Source organism: Lontra canadensis, unplaced genomic scaffold, assembly GCF_010015895.1.
Source record: "Lontra canadensis isolate GAN:19392208 unplaced genomic scaffold, GSC_riverotter_1.0 scaffold37, whole genome shotgun sequence".
Taxonomy (NCBI): Eukaryota; Metazoa; Chordata; class Mammalia; order Carnivora; family Mustelidae; genus Lontra; species Lontra canadensis.
The window spans coordinates 6,344,033-6,363,168 of NW_022631031.1; the positions used below are offsets into that span (position 1 = coordinate 6,344,033).

A 19,136-nucleotide genomic window follows, 5' to 3' on the forward strand; every position below is an offset into this window, starting at 1 on the left:
ACTCAAAAGGAGGCTGTGTATGCACAGTTTCTCTTCCCTAGAAAAGATTCATAGCACAAGGAACCCTTTTTTTTTTTCCAAGATTTGTTTTATTTTAGTCTTAGAGAGAGCATGGGTGGGGAGGGGTAAAGGGAGAGAGAGAGAATCCCCAAAAGGCTCCATGTGGAGCTTAGTGGATGCAGGGCTAGATCTCATGACCCTGAGTTCATGACCTGAGCAGAAATCAAGGATGGAACACTTAACCAGTTGGGACACCCAGGTCCCCCTCACAGCACCAGGCACTCTTCTGATGGCAGGTAAAAAGCCCAATTCTCCTGAGTGATATATGCCATACACATCTTTCTCATTTCCATTTGTTTCTTTTTTGAAAGAGCTAACTCTCTTTTGTTGTGTTATTGGAAATAATTAACTGACAACTGCAAAAAGTACTGGTGTCTTTACTCCTTTCCCATATAATTCTGTTTTTGTGTTACATTTCAAGTAACTTTCACATTTGAGTGACATATTACTAAAGTGTTATTATTTGTGCCAGTAAGCAACCAGAGTACTCCAATGTAAATACACATATAGGTGGTGGAAATATTAAGAAATCACTATAACATTTTAAACTTTAAATTTTAAAAGTTCTGGCAATTTTTTTAAAATTAAGTATTCAAAATGTCACTGCCTATGCAAGAAAAATATTCTAGAAATTACAATTATATAGCCCATTTCTTAGTGGTTAGGTTCTGAAGTACTCATGAAAGGTATGTAAAAACTGTTCCCGAAAATACCTACAATAGGATATATACTACTTTCTTGTGATATGGGTTTCTTTTTTTATATCATCTGTAAATAAGTCCAACACAGTTTTTCTACCAATGTTGGACAAGAAGATTAATTTCCCGAACAATAAAGTGCTAAGCTTGTGTTTTCACTAAAAACATAATAAAAAAAATGTATGAACTCATATAAATTAGAAGTGCATATTCTGCTAGCACTGGACTAAAACACAAAAAGATATAAGTACAGGAATAAATATTATTTAAAATAAAAATCAAAAGAAAATGCACAGAATCAACTAAAATGTTCAAAATGTAGCAAAAATTTTATACTGTGAAATTCTATATTGCCATTAAATTTATGTTGCAAATGACAGTTACTGACAGTATGTTTAAAGTATATTGTTAAGTGCAAAATTTTTACTACATATATTATATAGTATATACTTAAACATTTATATGTGATTATTATGTATAGACTACATAAATTATACAAGTATTATATAATTAAAATGTTTACTAAAAATTATATCAGTACTTATTTAAACAAAAACTGGTTTGAGTTTATTCACTTTATTATGAGACATGTTTTGTGAGTGGAATTACATATGGAAATTAATCTTCCGATTTAATACAAAATAAGATACAATGTTAATCCTGAACTTTATTTTTACCTCTTAGGGAATTTGTCACTGTCTGCCCCTTCCACACCAAAATCTCCGTTCTCATACATTCTAGAGTATCTCATGACACACAGAACGGTGGAAAGCAAATTTTCAAGATTTATTGAACGAATATTAATATTCCTTAGCCAACTGACCGTACTCTAATGCTTAACCAATTGAGCCACCCAGGTGCCCCGAGATTACTTTTTAGCAAAAATGAACTTCAGTGGATTTCAGTTTAGATTCTTAATAAAAAGTGAAAGCTAAAATTGAGACAATCAGAGAGCATTTCAAAATATATCTTGGGTAATCTCTGCTAAGGAGCAGGACGTCAAAGAAATTTTAAAGCATGACATAGTCCTGAGACTTGTGAACGCTCTAGATCTTCATTATCCTAGTCCTAACTATTAGCACATGTGACCATTGAGCACTTTTTAACCTTGGCTGGTCCTGTGCTCTACATGTGAAATACCAATTGAATTTCAATAACAGTACCAAAACAAAAACAAACAAACAAAAAAAAGCAGAACATTTAAAAAATAATTTTAAATTGAATACACGTTGAAATAACCATTTTTGATAAACTGAGTTACATGAAATATATTATGAAAATTAATTTTATCTGTTTCATTTTTCTTCTTAATGGGTCTTCTAAAAATTTTAAAATTATGCAAGATGGCTTGCTTTCCTGGCTTGCCTTCTCTTTCACCTGGGCAGTGCTGATCTGGAGAATGTCTTCTCATTGACCTCCTCCTCTATTTCCCCTCTTCCCTCTTCTACAGTTTTTCACCTTTGTTTTTGTTTTTTTTTGTTTGTTTGTTTCTACAATTACAACAATGTCAGGAGGGAGGCCTGGAATAAGAAAAGAAGGCTCTAGCAATTCTGAAGTAAAGACTACAAACATGATGGAATACACTCAGAGAGCAAATAAAACAAAGTATTTTCATAACGACTGGGTCACTAAATTATATATATTTTTAAAAGATTTTATTTCTTTGAAAGAGAGAGCAACAAGGGGGGACGGTGGTAGGGGGAGAAGCAGACTCCCCACTCAGCGGGGAGCCCCACCCAGAGCTCAACCCCAGGACCCTGAGTTCATGACCTGAGCAGAAAGCAGACACTCAACCAAATGAGCCACCCAGGCACCCCACTAATCTAAATTACTAAAAAAAAATGAAGTTGACTGTTGAACAACATAGGCGTTAGGGACTCTGACCCCCGTGCAGTTGAAAAATCCATGTATAACTTCTGACTCTCTGAAAACTTAACTACTAATAGCCTCCTGACCAGAAGCCTTACTAAAATAACATAAAAAGTCGATTAACTCACATTTTGCATGCTATGGGTAATATATACTGTATTCTTATAATTAAGATGGAGAAAGCTATTAATAAAATCATAAAGAAAATACACTCACAGTGCTGTACTGCACTGATCAAAAACAAAAACAAACCCGTGCATAAGTGGACCTGAAGAGTTCAAACCTGTGTTGTTCAAGGGTTAGCTGTACATTGCTGTCTACCTAAAGCATCTAAATGCATAGATATTTCTGAACTTGTTTTATATGTTTTATATATTCAAAAGTTTCTAATAAAGTGTTTTGTTTGAAATTCTGAATAATCTCAGTATATTCCAAAATAAAATTCATCTTCCCAAATAATGAACTCTATTTTAGTGAATAAAATATGAATACAAAATCATACAGTCATATTAACTGTATCTCCTTATTGCTGACCTCTTTTTTCTTTGAAAGTTAACCATTCTTTTTCATCCTCCAATTTCCTTTCTAGATGGCCCTCTCTAAATCTTTTGGTTGCTGTTGTCCTCTTCATTGTCCTATTTACTTTGCAAGCTACACATTTCCCCTTATGCGTTCACGTATTCCTAACTTTGGATGACATATCCAGAGAGTACTGTCAAATCTCCCAATCCGAGGATCTTGCAAAGTCACTGGAAGAAAGACACTGACTCTGCATTCCAAATTTTCCAAGTGCCTTAATAATCTACGTAACTGTAAGTAATCATCTTTACTTTACCTAACTCTGATTACTGTCACTTTCTACATGCACCATTTCCTTCTTCAGGTAGGTTGTCAGTTCATGAGGACAGGTTCAGTGTCTTGTTTTTTTCTTAAACTTTTTTTTTTAAATCTCCTAAGACACACTTAGATACCACAGATTCCCAATAAATAGTGGAAGAATGAATGAAAAGGTGTTCAAAGTCACAATTGTGCCAAGAGCAGAAATACTGCGGAAGACTCTGAGAAGGACAAGAAACGCAGTCTAGCGCCGCACAGATCTGAACAAAAGCATTGTGTTTTTAAATCTTCCCAACATAGGGAGCTGCGGTGAGGGTGCCTATTTTATGAGACAAATGTCACTGACCTAATGATGTACAAATCAAATATCTTCTTTTACATTTTTTAAAGAAGGCATGGAGGTTTAAGTGTGGAGCAAAAAGGCTGTGTTCAGATCTTTACTCACACATTTGACAGCACTTTTGAAAAGCCCTCTGTCTGATCCTCAGTGTCTTCCCAAATATTACTATCTGGGATAATAGTATATTCTTCTGGGGTGTAACAAAGAAGAGGCACAATATGACTAAGCACTTAGCAGTCAGTCTGATACATAAGGGATGATCTGTAAATGGAATGAGGTCGTAGCAGCTGCAGCAACATATCGAGCAGTAACAATAGCTATTGTCTGTCTACCTACCTGGACTTCAAAACAAAACAAAACTAAAACAAAAACAAAAAAACCTTGAACTAGATAACAAAATATACTAACAAACTCTATAACCTTTTTTTTTTTTAAAGATTTTGTTTATTTTTTGACAGACACAGATCACAAGTAGGCAGAGAGGCAGGCAGAGAGAGAGAGAGAAAGGGAAGCAGGCTCCCTGCTGAGCAGAGAGCCCAACGTGGGTGGGGCTTGATCCCAAGACCCTGGGATCATGACTTGAGCCGAAGGCAGAGGCTTTAACCCACTGAGCCACCCAGGTGCCCCTATAACCTTTTTAAAGTCTGTTTACTGTTATGTTTAGAAAGTATTTAATTGTAATATCCTATATTAGTTTCCCTGGTTCTGATCAGTGACTTCCTTTTAAAACTAAACTGTGGGTTGCAGTAACCATGGCAGGGTTTATTTCCGTATTTCCTGAATATTCTAACCAATTAGAGTCAAGACAGATACAAACATTATTTATTTACAGCTCTCTTAATGATGTTCCAAAAGAGAGGACTAAAATTCTACATAAATGAAAAAAAAAAAAATCCTTTATAGCATCAGTTGATTATAAACCTTTAGAAATGTCACAGATACATTTTAGCACATTTTAAAGTTTTCCTTTCCACCTTTCTCCCTGTCTGGAATTATAGATTTAAAAAATCCTTTCTCTAGTTGGATTGGCTGAGCACTGGACTCTTGATTACAGCTCAGGTCATAATCTTGGGGTCCTGGGATTGAGCTCCTCATGGGGCTCTGCTCTCAGCTCGGAGTCTGCTTGAGAGCCTCAGCCTCTGCCCTACCCCCTGCTCAAGTACATGTGACCCCCCAAAATAAATAACTAAAATAAATCTTCTTTAAAAATCCTTTTTCTAAATTACACTTTAACACACAGCCTTTCTTCACTATGCTTTAACTTCTCATGTGTCTGTTAGCCATTTGTATGTCTTCTTTGGAGAAGTGTCTGTTCATGTCTTCTGCCCATTGTTTGATGTGATTATCTGTTTTGTGTGTGTTGAGTTTGAGGAGTTCTTTACAGATCTTGGATATCAGCCCTTTGTCCGTACTGTCATTGGCAAATATCTTCTCCCATTCCCTGGGTTGCCTCTTTCTTTTGTTGACTGTTTCCTTTGTTGTGCAGAAACTTTTGTTCTTGATAAAGTCCCAAAAGTTCACTTTCGCTTTTGTTTCCTTTGCCTTTAGTGACAAGTCTCGAAAGAACTTGCTGTGGCCGATGTCAGAAGAGGTTACTGCCTATGTTTTCCTCCAGGATGTTAATAGATTCCTGCCTCACAGGCACATTAAAAAATGTTCATCATCATTAGCCATCATGGAGATTCAAATCAAAACCACATCAAGAGACCACCTTACAACAGTTAGAATGGCCAAAATCAAAAAGACAGTAAACAACAAGTGTTGGAGAGGATGTGGAGAAAGAGGAACCCTCTTACACTGTTGGTGAGAATGCAAGTTGGTGCAGCCACTTTGGAAAACAGTGTGGAGATCCCTTAAGAAATTAAAAATAGAGCTTCCCTATGACCCTGCAATTGCACTACTGTGTATTTACCCCAAAGATACAGATGTAGTGAAGAGAAGGGCCATTTGTACCCTCATGTTTATAGCAGCAATGGCCACAGTTGCCAAACTGTAGAAAGAACCAGGATGCCCTCCAACAAATGAATGGATAAAGAAGATACGGTCCATATACACTATGGAGTATTATGCGTCCATCAGAAAGGATGAATACCCAACTTCTGTATCAACATGAATGGGACTGGAAATAATGCTGAGTGAAATAAGTCAAGCAGAGAGAGTCAATTATCATATGGTTTCACTTACTTTGATGCATAAAGAATAACACAGAGGACACTGAGAGAAGAAGAGGAGAAGTGAGCTGGGGGAAATAGGAGGGGGAGACAAACCATGAGAAGACTCTGGACTCTGAGAAACAAACTTAAGATTTTTGGAGAGGAGAGGGCAGGGGGTGGGGGGTTGGGTGAGCCCGGTGGTGAGTATTAAGGAAGGCACGTATTGCCTGGAGCACTGGGTGTGGTGCATAAACAATGAATTTTGGAACACTGAAAAAAATTAAATTAAATTAAAACAAACAAAACAATGCTTTAACTTCTCAATATCAGCACCCTTAGTTAGCCACATGTCTTTTCAAACTCTAAAGTGTGTTCATCATTTGACTCTGTTCCACTATCAAAATCTGGAAGAATAATACTCTCCTCTGACAAAAGACATCCATCCTTGCACCTTTCTCATTCTATTAAAAATAGCAAACTGCTATTAGTTTTCATCCTTACCTCAGGCTCTCAACTCTTAAACTGTTCTTAGTTTATTCGTCTGGAGTTGCCCTTGACCCCTTTCCCAGCCCAGATTTAAGGCCTTTCTTTTCTATAACATACTCACTAACCCTAGAAAGCCAGACTCATTGTTTTGCATTATGTACACCTGCTAATCTTCTAATCAAGTAAACGTCAGTTGTTTGCTAGACCCATTCAGATTACAGACTAAGTACTGGTAAAGAAAGTGATGCAATTGCCTTGACTAAAATATGACGAGTTGTTAATTTTGCCAAGTTCGCTTTTATGGCTCTAGAATCTTTTTTACAGACCTCCTGCATATTCTTGGCTAGATTCCCTAAGCTCTTGTCCCCATACCAATTCATCTCAACCTATAATCTTGCACTTGTACCTGAGAAGACTAAAGTCACCATTTCACATGCCCAAACTCCCTGTAGGCATGGAGTCTTATTACCACTGAATCTCCACTCTCAGGTACAGGGCTGAATAAATAAAGAATTCAGGTAAATAATAAACTGACTCAATTTCTTTCCTCTTCTAAGATGCAAACATCTTCTTGTGCTAACACTGATCACGTCAATTCCTTAGAGCATTCTGATACGTGCTCCTGAAAATTACCATCCTCAGCCTTACATTCCATTTCTTCTTGCTAGGGAATTCCATCCTGTTAAAAGTAAATACGCATTTGGGTTTTCTTTTTTCTGGCTTAAAAATATAATTCATTCAATAATATTACTCTCTGAGTAATATTTCAGTCCCATGATTAGCATTAAACTTCATTTACTTCTTGTCTTCATATCTTTAAGGCCGCATATGACCTTAAACATGGGCAATGGGACTTCTTTCTGCTTCTGTTTAACTCTAATATACATATTTTTTCTCAGTGACAACTAATGGATTTTTCAACATTTTAACTGAAAACAAAAAATCAAACAGGTAATTTGAAAGAATACAATGAAATCTGAGTAATATCTCCTTGCATCCAAAAACTAACAAATGATTTGTTCCACACACCACACACACACACACACACACACACACACACACACACATTTGATGACCGGTAAGAACACATGGCACTTATCACTACATAACTGAGCTTGCATCTCCTAATATCATTTGTTATCTAGTGTATATATAAATTTTCCCAATTCTCCCAAGATTTGAGCCTGTTTTTTTAATAGGATCAAATACAGTTTCCAGTATTGCATTTGTTTGTCTTTTGCTCTCTTCTAATCTAGAGAATTCTCCCTACCATGGTGTAGAGAAAGAAACCAGGCCACATGTCTGGTATGTTGAACGCAGAACACTAAACCTTGGAAATTGCCTCTTTCCTCATGGTTTAGTTTAACCTGTTCCTCTTTCTTTTATTTTTCTGTAAACTAAGTTTAAACAGGCTTTATTAGGCTCAGCTTAAACATTCTAGCAATATTTCACAAATGGTGCTGGACAGAGACTTGACACTGCATCCATCAGGAGGCTCATGGCATCAAGCTGTCTATTTAAAAAGACAACTTCTAGAAGCAATTAGGAAGTAATATCTGGGCACCATGAGAATATGTTATTGCCCAAAATACTTTTAACTAATGAGTTTGCACCTGTTGATGATTCTTGACTGAATTATTTATTTCATTTGGAGTTATAAACAGTAATCTTCTAATTCTAGCATTTCTTACATAAATTAATTCTCATCGTTTTGTAAAGAACTGGTCCCTCATCAACTAGAGAAGAGTTCTTCCTTAAAAAAAAAAAAACAGGCTAACAATTTCCTTCAATTTAATTATTATCAGAATTGTTTCCTGTTTTTGGGGGGGGTTGAGTTTCATTATGGACTCATGGATTTTGCTTCATTCAGTATTTTATAAGTTGTTACAGTCACTCTTGTTGGAGGAGGTTACTGAGAAGATGTGACAGTTGGTTGATCCTCAAGCTGGACCCAGGCAATTAGATGTTCTCCCTCTGTCCTTGAAATGTATATTCCCCCACTATTCCCACACAGGAGCCACTTCAAGTACACAGTCTTAAGAGAATAACGTGCAGTTGAGCCCATCCGGACTGCATGCGTGACCAAACCCCACCAAAATCTCTATATAAACTTTTAAGATTCTGGTGGATAGATGCAAAGATCTACTTGTAATAATCCTATGCAAATTTCCTTGCTTATTAAAACTGCCACATACAACCTAGACCAATACGCCTCTTGCTTTAGTTTCTCCTTACCTTCTAAGTATGGGGGCCAGTTCCAAATTTCACCCAAGAAAATGCTGAGGTTGTAAGCCAACAACACTTGATGTTCAAATTTATCTGAATTTGGCAACTAGAAAGCCCTTTAAGCTCTCATTTATAGTTATGATTTACAAATTAAGTTAATATAATCTTACTTATCTTTGGACATGTCCTTATTTTCAGGCACAATGAGATATCCCAGGTTCATCTTGTACTTTTTCTACCTAGACTTAAAATCAGCCAATTCTCTAAAAAGCTCTGATCCCCTTGAGTAAGAAATGGTGTTTAGAAACCACAATTTGTGAACTATATGTGCTCACTGCAGCTGGAGAGACACTGCTTAGAAGACTTTTCAGGAGACAGAGCTAATAAATGTATTTATTTTTAAAGGCTTTGTAGTATATTTTAGTATATGATAGATTAGCTCCTTCTTTGCTCTTCTTTTTTGGAGTTATCCTGGTTATCCTTGCATTTTTGTTTTTCTATATGTAATTCAGAATCAACTTACCTAGTTCCAGGAAAAATTTTTAAGGTCTTTCTATTGAGATCAGGTTACATGCACACACACACACACACACACACACACACACAGGTACACATATACAATAATAATATGTGACACATACAGTCTTAGGGACTGACCTCTTTATGATGCTGCCACATCATATCCAGAATTTTTCATTGGTTTAAGTTCATTCAATTTCTCCTTAAAATTAGTGGATTTTGATACAGATTCCACCCACCATTCCCACATTAGGAGAATTCCATTTGATACAGATTCCACCCACCATTCCCACACTAGGAGAATTCCACCATTCCCATACTTCTCCTCAAGCCTCACCTTCCTGTAAGCCTATGCAACATTAGCCCTGATGAACAGCACTTTTTCTTTACATACACACATTTTTTTTAACCTTCAGTGGGTATACTCCTCTTCCTCTTTTTCTGCTTTAACCAGACCCCTTCACATCCAATCATAAAAATGCAAGTGTTTCCCCAATTTTTGCCTCCTAAAGTTTTAGCATAAATAAGTTTGTAATATCTCTATCTTTCAGTGTGTTTTCCAGTATTACAGCTGAATTTCATTGCACATTAGTCATTTTATCCAGGAATTAATGTGGGTGCTTCAAATCAGTGTTCTATCCACAGCTGAACCATTCTACCACCAAGTCAGGTTCTTCTCTAGATATTTTTGTTTTCTGGCTTTATTTTATACCACTAGTTTTTTTTTTCTTTTTTTCTTTCTTTCTTCCTGTCTTTCTTTCTTTTCTTCTCCTTCTTGCTCTCTCTTTTTCTTTTTCTTTCTTCCTTCCTTCCTTTTAAAGAAAGAGAGAGCAAGCTGGAGGAAGGGGGGCAGAGGGAGATGGAAAGAAGGAAACTTAAGCAGGTTCTATGTCCAACATGGAGCCCAACTTGGGTCTCAATCTCAGGAACCTAAGATCATGACCTGAGCCAAATTCAGGAGTCAGACATTTAACCAACTGAGCAACCCAGACACCCCTACACAACTCATTCTCACATTATCCAGATTCCAAACACAAAGGCAGCTCTTAAGGAACCTTCTGTCTTGGCCTTCAAATCCACTGTTTTTATGGATTTGAAGATTTACCATTATCTTTGCAATCCATTTCATCATGTTCATTCACACTGCCTCCGTGGTAGTATATGCTTCCCATTCTTTATTGAAAAATATTCACTATTCAAGTTCCAAGGAAACTATTTAGTAATGGAAGACTTTTTCACACATCTGAAGAAGCAATTAAAAACAGTACCCTAAAATAACATCTTACAGTTATATGTGTTTTGTGTTATTAACAAATGGCTAACAGGAGCTTGAAAAATTGTCACATCCAAATATGTGTAACAGTGAATTCTGAGGTGGAGATGATGTTGATAGTGAGATGCTGGTAGACAGAAGAGACACCTATATTTATAGACTTGCTGTGTTATGAAAATTGGTGGTTCTGTTTTCCTTGTGCAGAAGACTTAATTTTTCACTTCACACTCAAAAGCCTCAAGTACAGATTACATTTTCTACTTAGTAAGTAAACATTTGTTGAGTGTTTCTCCCAGGTCATCTATAAAGCCACGTGTAGACATTGAACAATCTAATTTTGTCTTGACCACAGAGTACCACTGGCTCCTGACAAATTTCCATGATTCTGTTCTCTGAAGAAAATCCAATAGTCATGGAAAGATTTGTGGTGCTGTAATTACCTAAAGGTCCTTTCACCTTTCCTTTCCTTTTTAGCTTTCCTTTCCTTTCAGGACTAGTAAAGGTCTCTGTGTAAATGGTGCCATTTTCTATTTTTTCTGGCGATACCACTCCCCTCTAAGTGTGGCCACAGTAGTTTTAAAATTATGTACCAAGAATAAAGATGCAGCTGTTGTTTTAGATTAGCTAAAACAAAACAAACAAATTCCTTCCCACAATGTAAGATCCCTGTACAGAAGGAGGGACCTAAGATATCAATTCAGACATTCCTGTCACTCTTCCCTTTACTACCTGTGGAGTTTTAAGCAAGTTACATGTCTAAGTCTCAGTTTCCTCAAAAATATAAAATAATCATTTTACCTACTCATGGAAGAACAAATGGAACTAAATTCACTTGACAGATCAATAAATGTTAGTCTTACTTTTCTGTCCCACTCATTTTGATTAAAGAAAACATAGCCCTTGCCTACTCCAATCTGGTAACAATTTCCAAACTGACTCAAAATTTGTTGTACCTTTTATAATTTAGCATATGACTATCAAGATGTGTATCTATACACAAGGATTCTGTATGAATACAATTAATTTCCACTCTTAAAATTTAAACAAAATGTTCAACTATATTATTCTAAGCAAAATATAGAGAGAAATTGATGAGTTAGATGTAATTTTATAAAATATATTTATGCAAATAAACTCTCTATTTTTTTCTTTATTAAGAGGGTGTTTAATGATGCATTCCATTGCATCCTTTAGAAAAGCATGACAGGGTTCCCATGTTCTCCACTATAATTCTCTTGACTTAAGATTTATACATGACCCAAGGAATAAATCTTACAGTCTTGACCCCTGCTGAAGAGTCTCCAAGGACAGTCGAGAACAGTTTTATCCTAAACACTAATTCTCCCACTGCTTTCCCTGCAGCTTGGAATGGATAGAAAATGAAATCCAAACCTCTATATTCTCCAGGTTTCAGCCCCAGAAAACAGCCAGATAATGCAAAACAAACAAAAAAAGTTACAAAAACACAAAACCAATTGCCCACAATGTAAGTTAACTATTTAACAGAAGTCTAACAAAAAAAATGAAGAGCAACGACAAAAAAAGTCCCAATATTTTCTTGAAAAACTAAAAGCTATTAAGAATAAAGTAAAACTAGTGGAAGTTGGCAATGGCTGAGTTAGATATATCTCTCCCACAGGTCAAAATTCAATAATAAAAATAAGAATGATAACAAATATTATATTTAGATAACACTTGCTAAATGTTTAACTAGCTTTTTGTATATATCTCAGTTTTATTTAATAATTATTGTTCTCAAAATCATGGTGTAGTGAAACTAATTGTCCTTGTCATCAATAATGTGCAAGTTTATGTTGCCCCTGCTAATTACTAAAGAGAAATTTATTAAATTAAAAATCATATTAAATTATGAAAATGGGATTTTAAAGGCACCCATGCAAGTCACTAGAAGTAGCAAATAATAATAATATGAAAAATAAGAAAATAATAACAATACCTTCACATCAGTGAAGAATTTTTTAAATTAGTTTTTAATTACATTCCAGAGCTCCATAACAAGTTTCAGGAATAAAATTCATCATTATTGCAGTTTTTTAATGCACAAAATAGAATTTTCTTAATGGCAATGTGATAGAAGTGAAGAAATAACTATTTTTTAAAATCACAGAAAACATATAAAAATAAGAGTTTTCGAAAGTGAGAGAGAGTAAATAAATTGAAATAACATAATTTCTTCAATTTCCTTTGTTTCATGCAAATAGTTCTAAATATCTGCTTCTATTTCTAGTGTAGAGCTTTGCCTGATTTGGTGCATTGTATGATTAGTTGCTTGCAATACCAGTAAAGAGTAAACAAAGCATGACCATCTTCTTACTCAAGGGGAATGCTTTCAAGAAGGTAACAGACATCAGAGCTTTTCCACACACTTCGTATTAGCTCATTTAAAAAGTGATTATTTTACCTAGGAAATAGTTATTCATATAGCACATGATTCTTTTAGCTAGGAAAATACAATATTTTTGGCATATGATATGTATGTGCATTATTTTTCTATGCCATTATTTTTTATTCTAAAGGCATCATTTGTTTGCCTAAATACCGCATCTCTTTGAAACAGTAGACTTTCATAAAAATTAGAGAAAATAAACAAAATAAATAAATAAAATAAATAATTTTTTAAAAAGACAGTGTATCTTTTGTGGTTAATATAAAGAGTGCCTTTATTAATTATGTATTTGAAACTTCCTTCCTCATACATAACCTACTTCATGCAAACTAAGAAAAAAAATCAGTGTGCTACTTGCTTGCTTTTAATCATGTAAGGGTAAATATAAGGAAAAAAATAATGTTTATTGTGAATGATGAAAATTTCATTCAAAATTGTTTGGACAAACCACATACTCAAGAGAGGATTCCAGCTAGGGGTTGCTTTCTCTATAATGTTCAAGACTGGATCAGAAACTGTAAAATTAATTCAGTAATCTAGGATTTTTCAAAATACCCAAATGTTGGCATCCCATAGAAAAGTTCTAGGAAATTTAACAGTTGTTTTAACTTTGTGATGATTTCTTTGCCGAAATTTAAATGAAACTCTCAAAGTCAGCTAATGGTCCAATAACCAATTTAATTTATGTGTCTTCTTACTCTCACCCATCACCTCTACCACCCAGACCCTTTCTCCCTGCAGGTGTAAATAATTTGCATGATTAAGTTGATCAGATTGGGAGGCGGGGGAGGGTTTGCTTACTAAATGAAAGAACAATATTATTTTCCCATAAGAAACCAGTAGGCGGTGCTAATCTAGGATACCGCATGCAAAGATTTTAAACCAAAACACACACAGACTAGGTGACTAGGTTAAAGAGTTGTAGAATTGCCAGTATGATTCCTCAAGGAGGAAATTTCAAAAACGTTCATGTAATAGAATTTAACTTGGGTATGAAATACAATGGACTATGACTATTAAATGAAAACCTCACATGACTTAAAGATTCTTAGTATGATCTTTAGTTACAGAATTCAGAGCACAGCAACATATTTGTTCCCACATTAAAATCCAAGAACATCTTCATCTGCCTAGTTTCAATCTCCTTTGGAAACATCATAGGGTACAGATCAAGCCTGCTCCAATATTAAGACCCAATTACCCCCACCTTAGGGCAGCAACTAACATGAAAATTCTGGTTTGATTACTCAAGTTTTTTCTTTCTACTTACTCTGTTTCTCTCTTTCAAAAGAACTTAATGATTTACAATATATATAACCTGCTAAGAAATATTATACATACACATTCACTTGCCTTTTTAAATAAATGAACACTTCTATTTATATACATTATAACAGAAGTGATTAAAAAGTTGCTTTTTAAATACTTTTGCTACCTCTTAAACCACATGAAAGACTATATTTCAGTAATGTACTCTACACACACACAAATCAAAATTTAAAAATTAGTGATATATTTGTGCCAAATCTTAGAACTATACCTTTCCATGACATCAAATCTAGTAGTCCACACAGAAGACATGAGCTGTCTTCCTTATATAAATGCAACGGGACTTTCTTAACAGAGAAAAGCTACCCAGAGTACAAAAATAACTCAATTGCAAATTTCCAAAGATCACTGAGAATGCACTGTGAATTTTTTAAAAAGCTTTCTAGACATTGAAATAAATTTTAATCTTCTACAGACAAATGATCATTTGTACTCCTAATTCTTTCACCACAAAGAGTAAATAAATATGGGCATAAAACTTTTCATTCCAGCAGCTGAGGTGACAGACTTAGAGAAACATTTGTTCTAAAAGCCATAGTGTAAGTAATTAACCCATTTGTTATGGGCCCTTTTGTATGCTGGAATTTGTTTTGTAAGAAAACTTAATTTTAGAAGTATTTGCTTTATATTTACTTTAATAGAATTCAAATTATATACATATGACAAATTTAAGGCTGAACTTTTCATTTAAGAAAAAAAAAATCAAAGCCTCTAAATCAAATTACTTAAATAATAGTTACCCTCCAGATTTCGAGATTTAAAGTATGACAAGAAATTTGTTTGGACAGCAAGTTTTCCAGCAGATTCTGTCACTATGTTTAAGTACAGAAAAGGCTTTTTATTACCAACTGGTGCATCTCCAAAAAGCAGTGCTAAATGATACTGGAAATATGTAACAGGACAATCATAACACATCTTAAACTCCACAGAATACCGTCAACACAGTACTGTAATGTTACCAATACACCGGAATCAATCACACCATAACCAACCCCTACCCCTTGCCCTGTGATCAGTTCTCAGGGGGAAACCTCAGGTGGTTAAAAATGAGGGGAAAAACACTGTCCCTTTAAAACTTAAATAAAAGGCTATTTTGTACCTTAGGGGTGTAGTCTCATTAATGCAAACTAACAGTTACGTTCTCAATATTAAACCCAACTGACCACCACAGAAACTATTTCCCCAACCCCTGGAAGACGCCAGCGAGCACTTAAAACCAAAGCAACACAAAAGGGAAAGAAAGATCCAAAGACAACACCACTAAGAAAGCAAAACCCTTTGGAACAAGCAAAACGGGCCGGGAAAGACCTACTGCGTTGTTTACTCGTGGCAAAGAGGAGGAGCAGGAGTTGAGCGTGCGGGGGCTGGTGCCATCCTCGGGGATCTGGAAATGTCTCCAGCTCCCTGCCCGCATGGCCAGCAGCCAGCCCCTTTGGAAGTTGCTGCCCCTACCGCTTCTCCCCACGCCTCCCCGGTGCTCCGAGGGGCTGCCCCAGCTGACCCGTACCGCGTCCTCCGCCCTCGCCCCTCCTGCTCTGCAAGTGGCCCTCGGAGAACTTACAGGGCCCGCGTCCCCAGCCGGCGCCGCCAGCGGCGCAGACACCGCCTGCCGCGGAGATGACCTGGGCGCAGCCTGGGGAGGGACTGTATTTTGCGCACATCCAAAAACGATCCCGAAGCAGGGAACGGACTTTGGCTTTCCCTAGCTCCCGGCACGGCTTTCCCCACGGCGGGCTCGGACACTGCCCGGAGACGCGCGCGCGCACATACACACGCGCACACACACACACACACACGCACGCACAGACACACACAGCTTTCTTTGCCAGGACCAGTGTTGCCATTGCAAACCCGGGAAACGCCTCCAAAGGGACCAAGTACCTGCTCTCTGCGAGCTGCTCAGCTGTTCACTTCATCCTCCGTTGACAAGGAAACCAAACCGCACTTCATTTTTTTTTTTTTTCCAGAAAAACCTTCCACTGCCATCATTTGAAAATTGATTTACGGGGAGGGGATGGGGAGGAAGAAGGGATAATATATAGATATCAGGATATCTATCATAAAATTATCTCGGTTTTTTAAAAAATTCAAATGTGCAAAAGTCACAGTTAATATAAAGGAGGAAAAAAGTATTTTGCTTAAAAATTAGCCCAGTAACCAGCTGCAAGAAAAGTTTCATGTTATCAATGGGTGTCAAAAACAGGAGGGAAAAAAACGAAATTGTTCTCACCGGCTTCCAAAAACAGCACAAAAAAAATAGAAAATTAATTTTTTTTTTTTTGCTCATTGGTTTGCACCAGTATTGCAAAACCACAAACTTGTAAACACTGCCGTAAAATCCCACCTATACAAAAATCTTATCATAAAAAAAGAGTATGCAAAAAAAAAAGAGTTAGAAACATGCTTTTTATTTTTACAAAGGAAAAAAAATAGGCACCATACTTCACATCGCTTTTTCCATAAAACCAGTTGCATATTTTGCTGGACTTGGGAGTCGCTCCCAGCGGGCACGGTCGCCACGGACTCCCAGACACAGCGCCTTGTCTACAGAACCATCGCATGCTAGAAAAACTTGGATTCAGGAAAAGGCTCAAAACCATGCTCCTCCAGCTTTCCCAAATATAAACAATAATCAAAGAAGTGGAAAAAAAAAAAAAGAAGAAAAACAAAAACAAAAAAAAAACAAAAAAAAGGACAAAAAAAAAGAATAGGACAAGAATGTCACTGAGAAGGTACTCACCGAGCGGGAGTAAAATGTTGGAATAAAAATGAGATTTAGTATAAAATACAGTATGGCGGTGGAAGAAGGAATGAAGCGCGTTTTTTTCTCTCAGTCTCTGCCTCAGGCACTGACACGTGACTCGGAGCCAGGCTGACTTGCAGGCAGCCGGGAAGGACCGAGGCTGCGAGGGGGGAAGCCCCACGGAGCCCAACTCCGGCGGCGAGGCGGCGGCGGCGGCGGCGGCGGCGGGGAGTCCCGCGCTTGGGAGCGGCAGCACCAGTAGCGGCAGCCGCGGTAGCTGCAACGGCAGCTCCCGGCTAGGCTGCCTCCGCTGTGAGCCCAGACGAGCAGGTGCCCCTCACGCTGAGGCTGAGCACACGCACACGCACACGCAAGACAGGCAGGGCGCCGGCGAGAGGGGGAGCGGAGCGGGGTTGGGCCGGAGGCGCGCAGCTGCCGCTGCCTCTGCTGCCGCTGCCGCTATTGCTGCTGCTGTTGCTGCTGCTGCTATTGCTGCCGCCGCTGCCCCCACCGCCGCCGCCGGCTCCGGTGGGGAGCGCGTGTTCTGGGGCAGTTCTGGGCGTGCTGATCAAACGTCTCAGAGGATGTGAACAACTTGCTGCTCACCTCAAAGTTGCTGTTGCTTGCCACTTGTTTATGCATTCATCTTTTTTTTTTTTTTAATCTTAAGGTAGTTACCTGGGGAGAGATCCCACCCCTTTCTCTCCCGAAGTTTCACTGTTAAATCCCTATTCAACTCATTCATTTTTTTCCTCCCTGATTTCCCATTTCTCATCCCTCCTAAGCTGCCTTTGCCTCTGCTGTTCCCTTCCCCTAGATCTGCGCTTCCCCCTCAGGGTTCTCAGGGAACCTGGCGCAGCGCGATACTGGGGGCGTTGTCTCAGGCTAAGCCACAGTCAGTCTTTATTGCCATCAGAACGCCCAGCGTCTCTTCTGCCGCCGCCAAAGAATGTTTGCACTTTGAAATACAAAACAAAATCTCTCATTTAGGAAACCCCGTTCCGGGTTTCTTTTTGCGGGTTGCAGAGCAATGGGTGGGGGCACGGGTGTCGTTAATTTATTCATTCGTGGACCGAGCATTGTTTGTTTTGTCTGCGTGTGCGCGCGTGCTTCCAAGCCCGTCTGGAAGGCTTCGCGGGTCCATACTCCATGGCAGAGGCTCCTGCCTGACTCTTGCTCAAGTTGTGGGCTGGGGCTGGAAGTCCAAGGAGAGGTTCAAGGCAAACAAGTGAGTCCATTGTGTAAGTGCTCTCTGGGAGGGAGTGAGCACTTGGCGGTCGAGAGGGGGAGACGTGCACCAGGAGAGAGGCGGTGGCGCAGCCCTCGGGAGCCCAGGTGGCTGATCCGTTGATTCTGAAGGTGAGGGCGAAGGAGGGATTTCTCCACCTAGTAGCTGGTTTAGGGTGCCCATCGCCTGAACAAAGATTCCACCAGCCAGTTGCTGGTTGTGTTGGGATTCTTCTACTGCTGCCTGTTGAAGAATCAGCTTTCTGGGCGCCGGAACACATCTACTTTCCTCATTTTTGTGCAATACTAACATCAGGACCATTTCCCCGTGCTGCTCTGAATCTGGATTGTGTGGAATTAATTGGCATCTCTGTGTTTGAGAACGAACAATTAACACAGTTCCGCAGTTCACAGATTGCTGCCCCTGATCTTTATCTCAATGTTTCTAATGTTGACATTTAAGATAAAATGCCTCCCTCCGAGATGATCTAACCTGGACAATTCTGAAAATTAAGTACACATCCATTACAGAGAGCTTCAACTGCAAATATGTTTCTCAAACATTCTGGTCAGAATTCATTGACCAAATAAAGTATTAATCCACAATTTAAATAAAAGAGATTTTAAAATAACCATTACAATGTCATTAAACATTTATTTTGGTGAGTTGCCAACTCTACACCCACTTATTATACATACATTAGAGTAAGGATTGCTGATTAGAAATAGTTACTGAAAAAGATGAATGCATCAAGGTGGATTTGGTAACTTCAGAAGGCTTTTGGAGTTCCATTGGGAAATCATAGGATTTTAAGCTGGATAATACAGATCAAGTGTGCTTTTCACTGCAAAACATGTTGGGCTTCCTTTTTTTTAAATGAGATCTCTTCACACGTGGTCTTTTTCTTCCCTGAGTCATGAATTAATTTTGTCTGCCATTAAAACTTAGTTTGCTAAATTTTCCAATTT

At 37.9% G+C, this 19,136-nt stretch overlaps 1 protein-coding gene across 1 annotated transcript in view; it reads right to left on the reverse strand.

Annotated features, from left to right (window-relative positions):
* Positions 1–16,041, reverse strand: part of RALYL (RALY RNA binding protein like) — a 680,011-nt gene extending 663,970 nt beyond the window's left edge. Inside the window, 1 exon segment of the mRNA XM_032869110.1 lies at positions 15,510–16,041. Within this exon segment, the coding sequence (XP_032725001.1) occupies positions 15,510–16,041 (532 nt within the window).
* Positions 16,042–19,136: the final 3,095 nt, after the last annotated feature.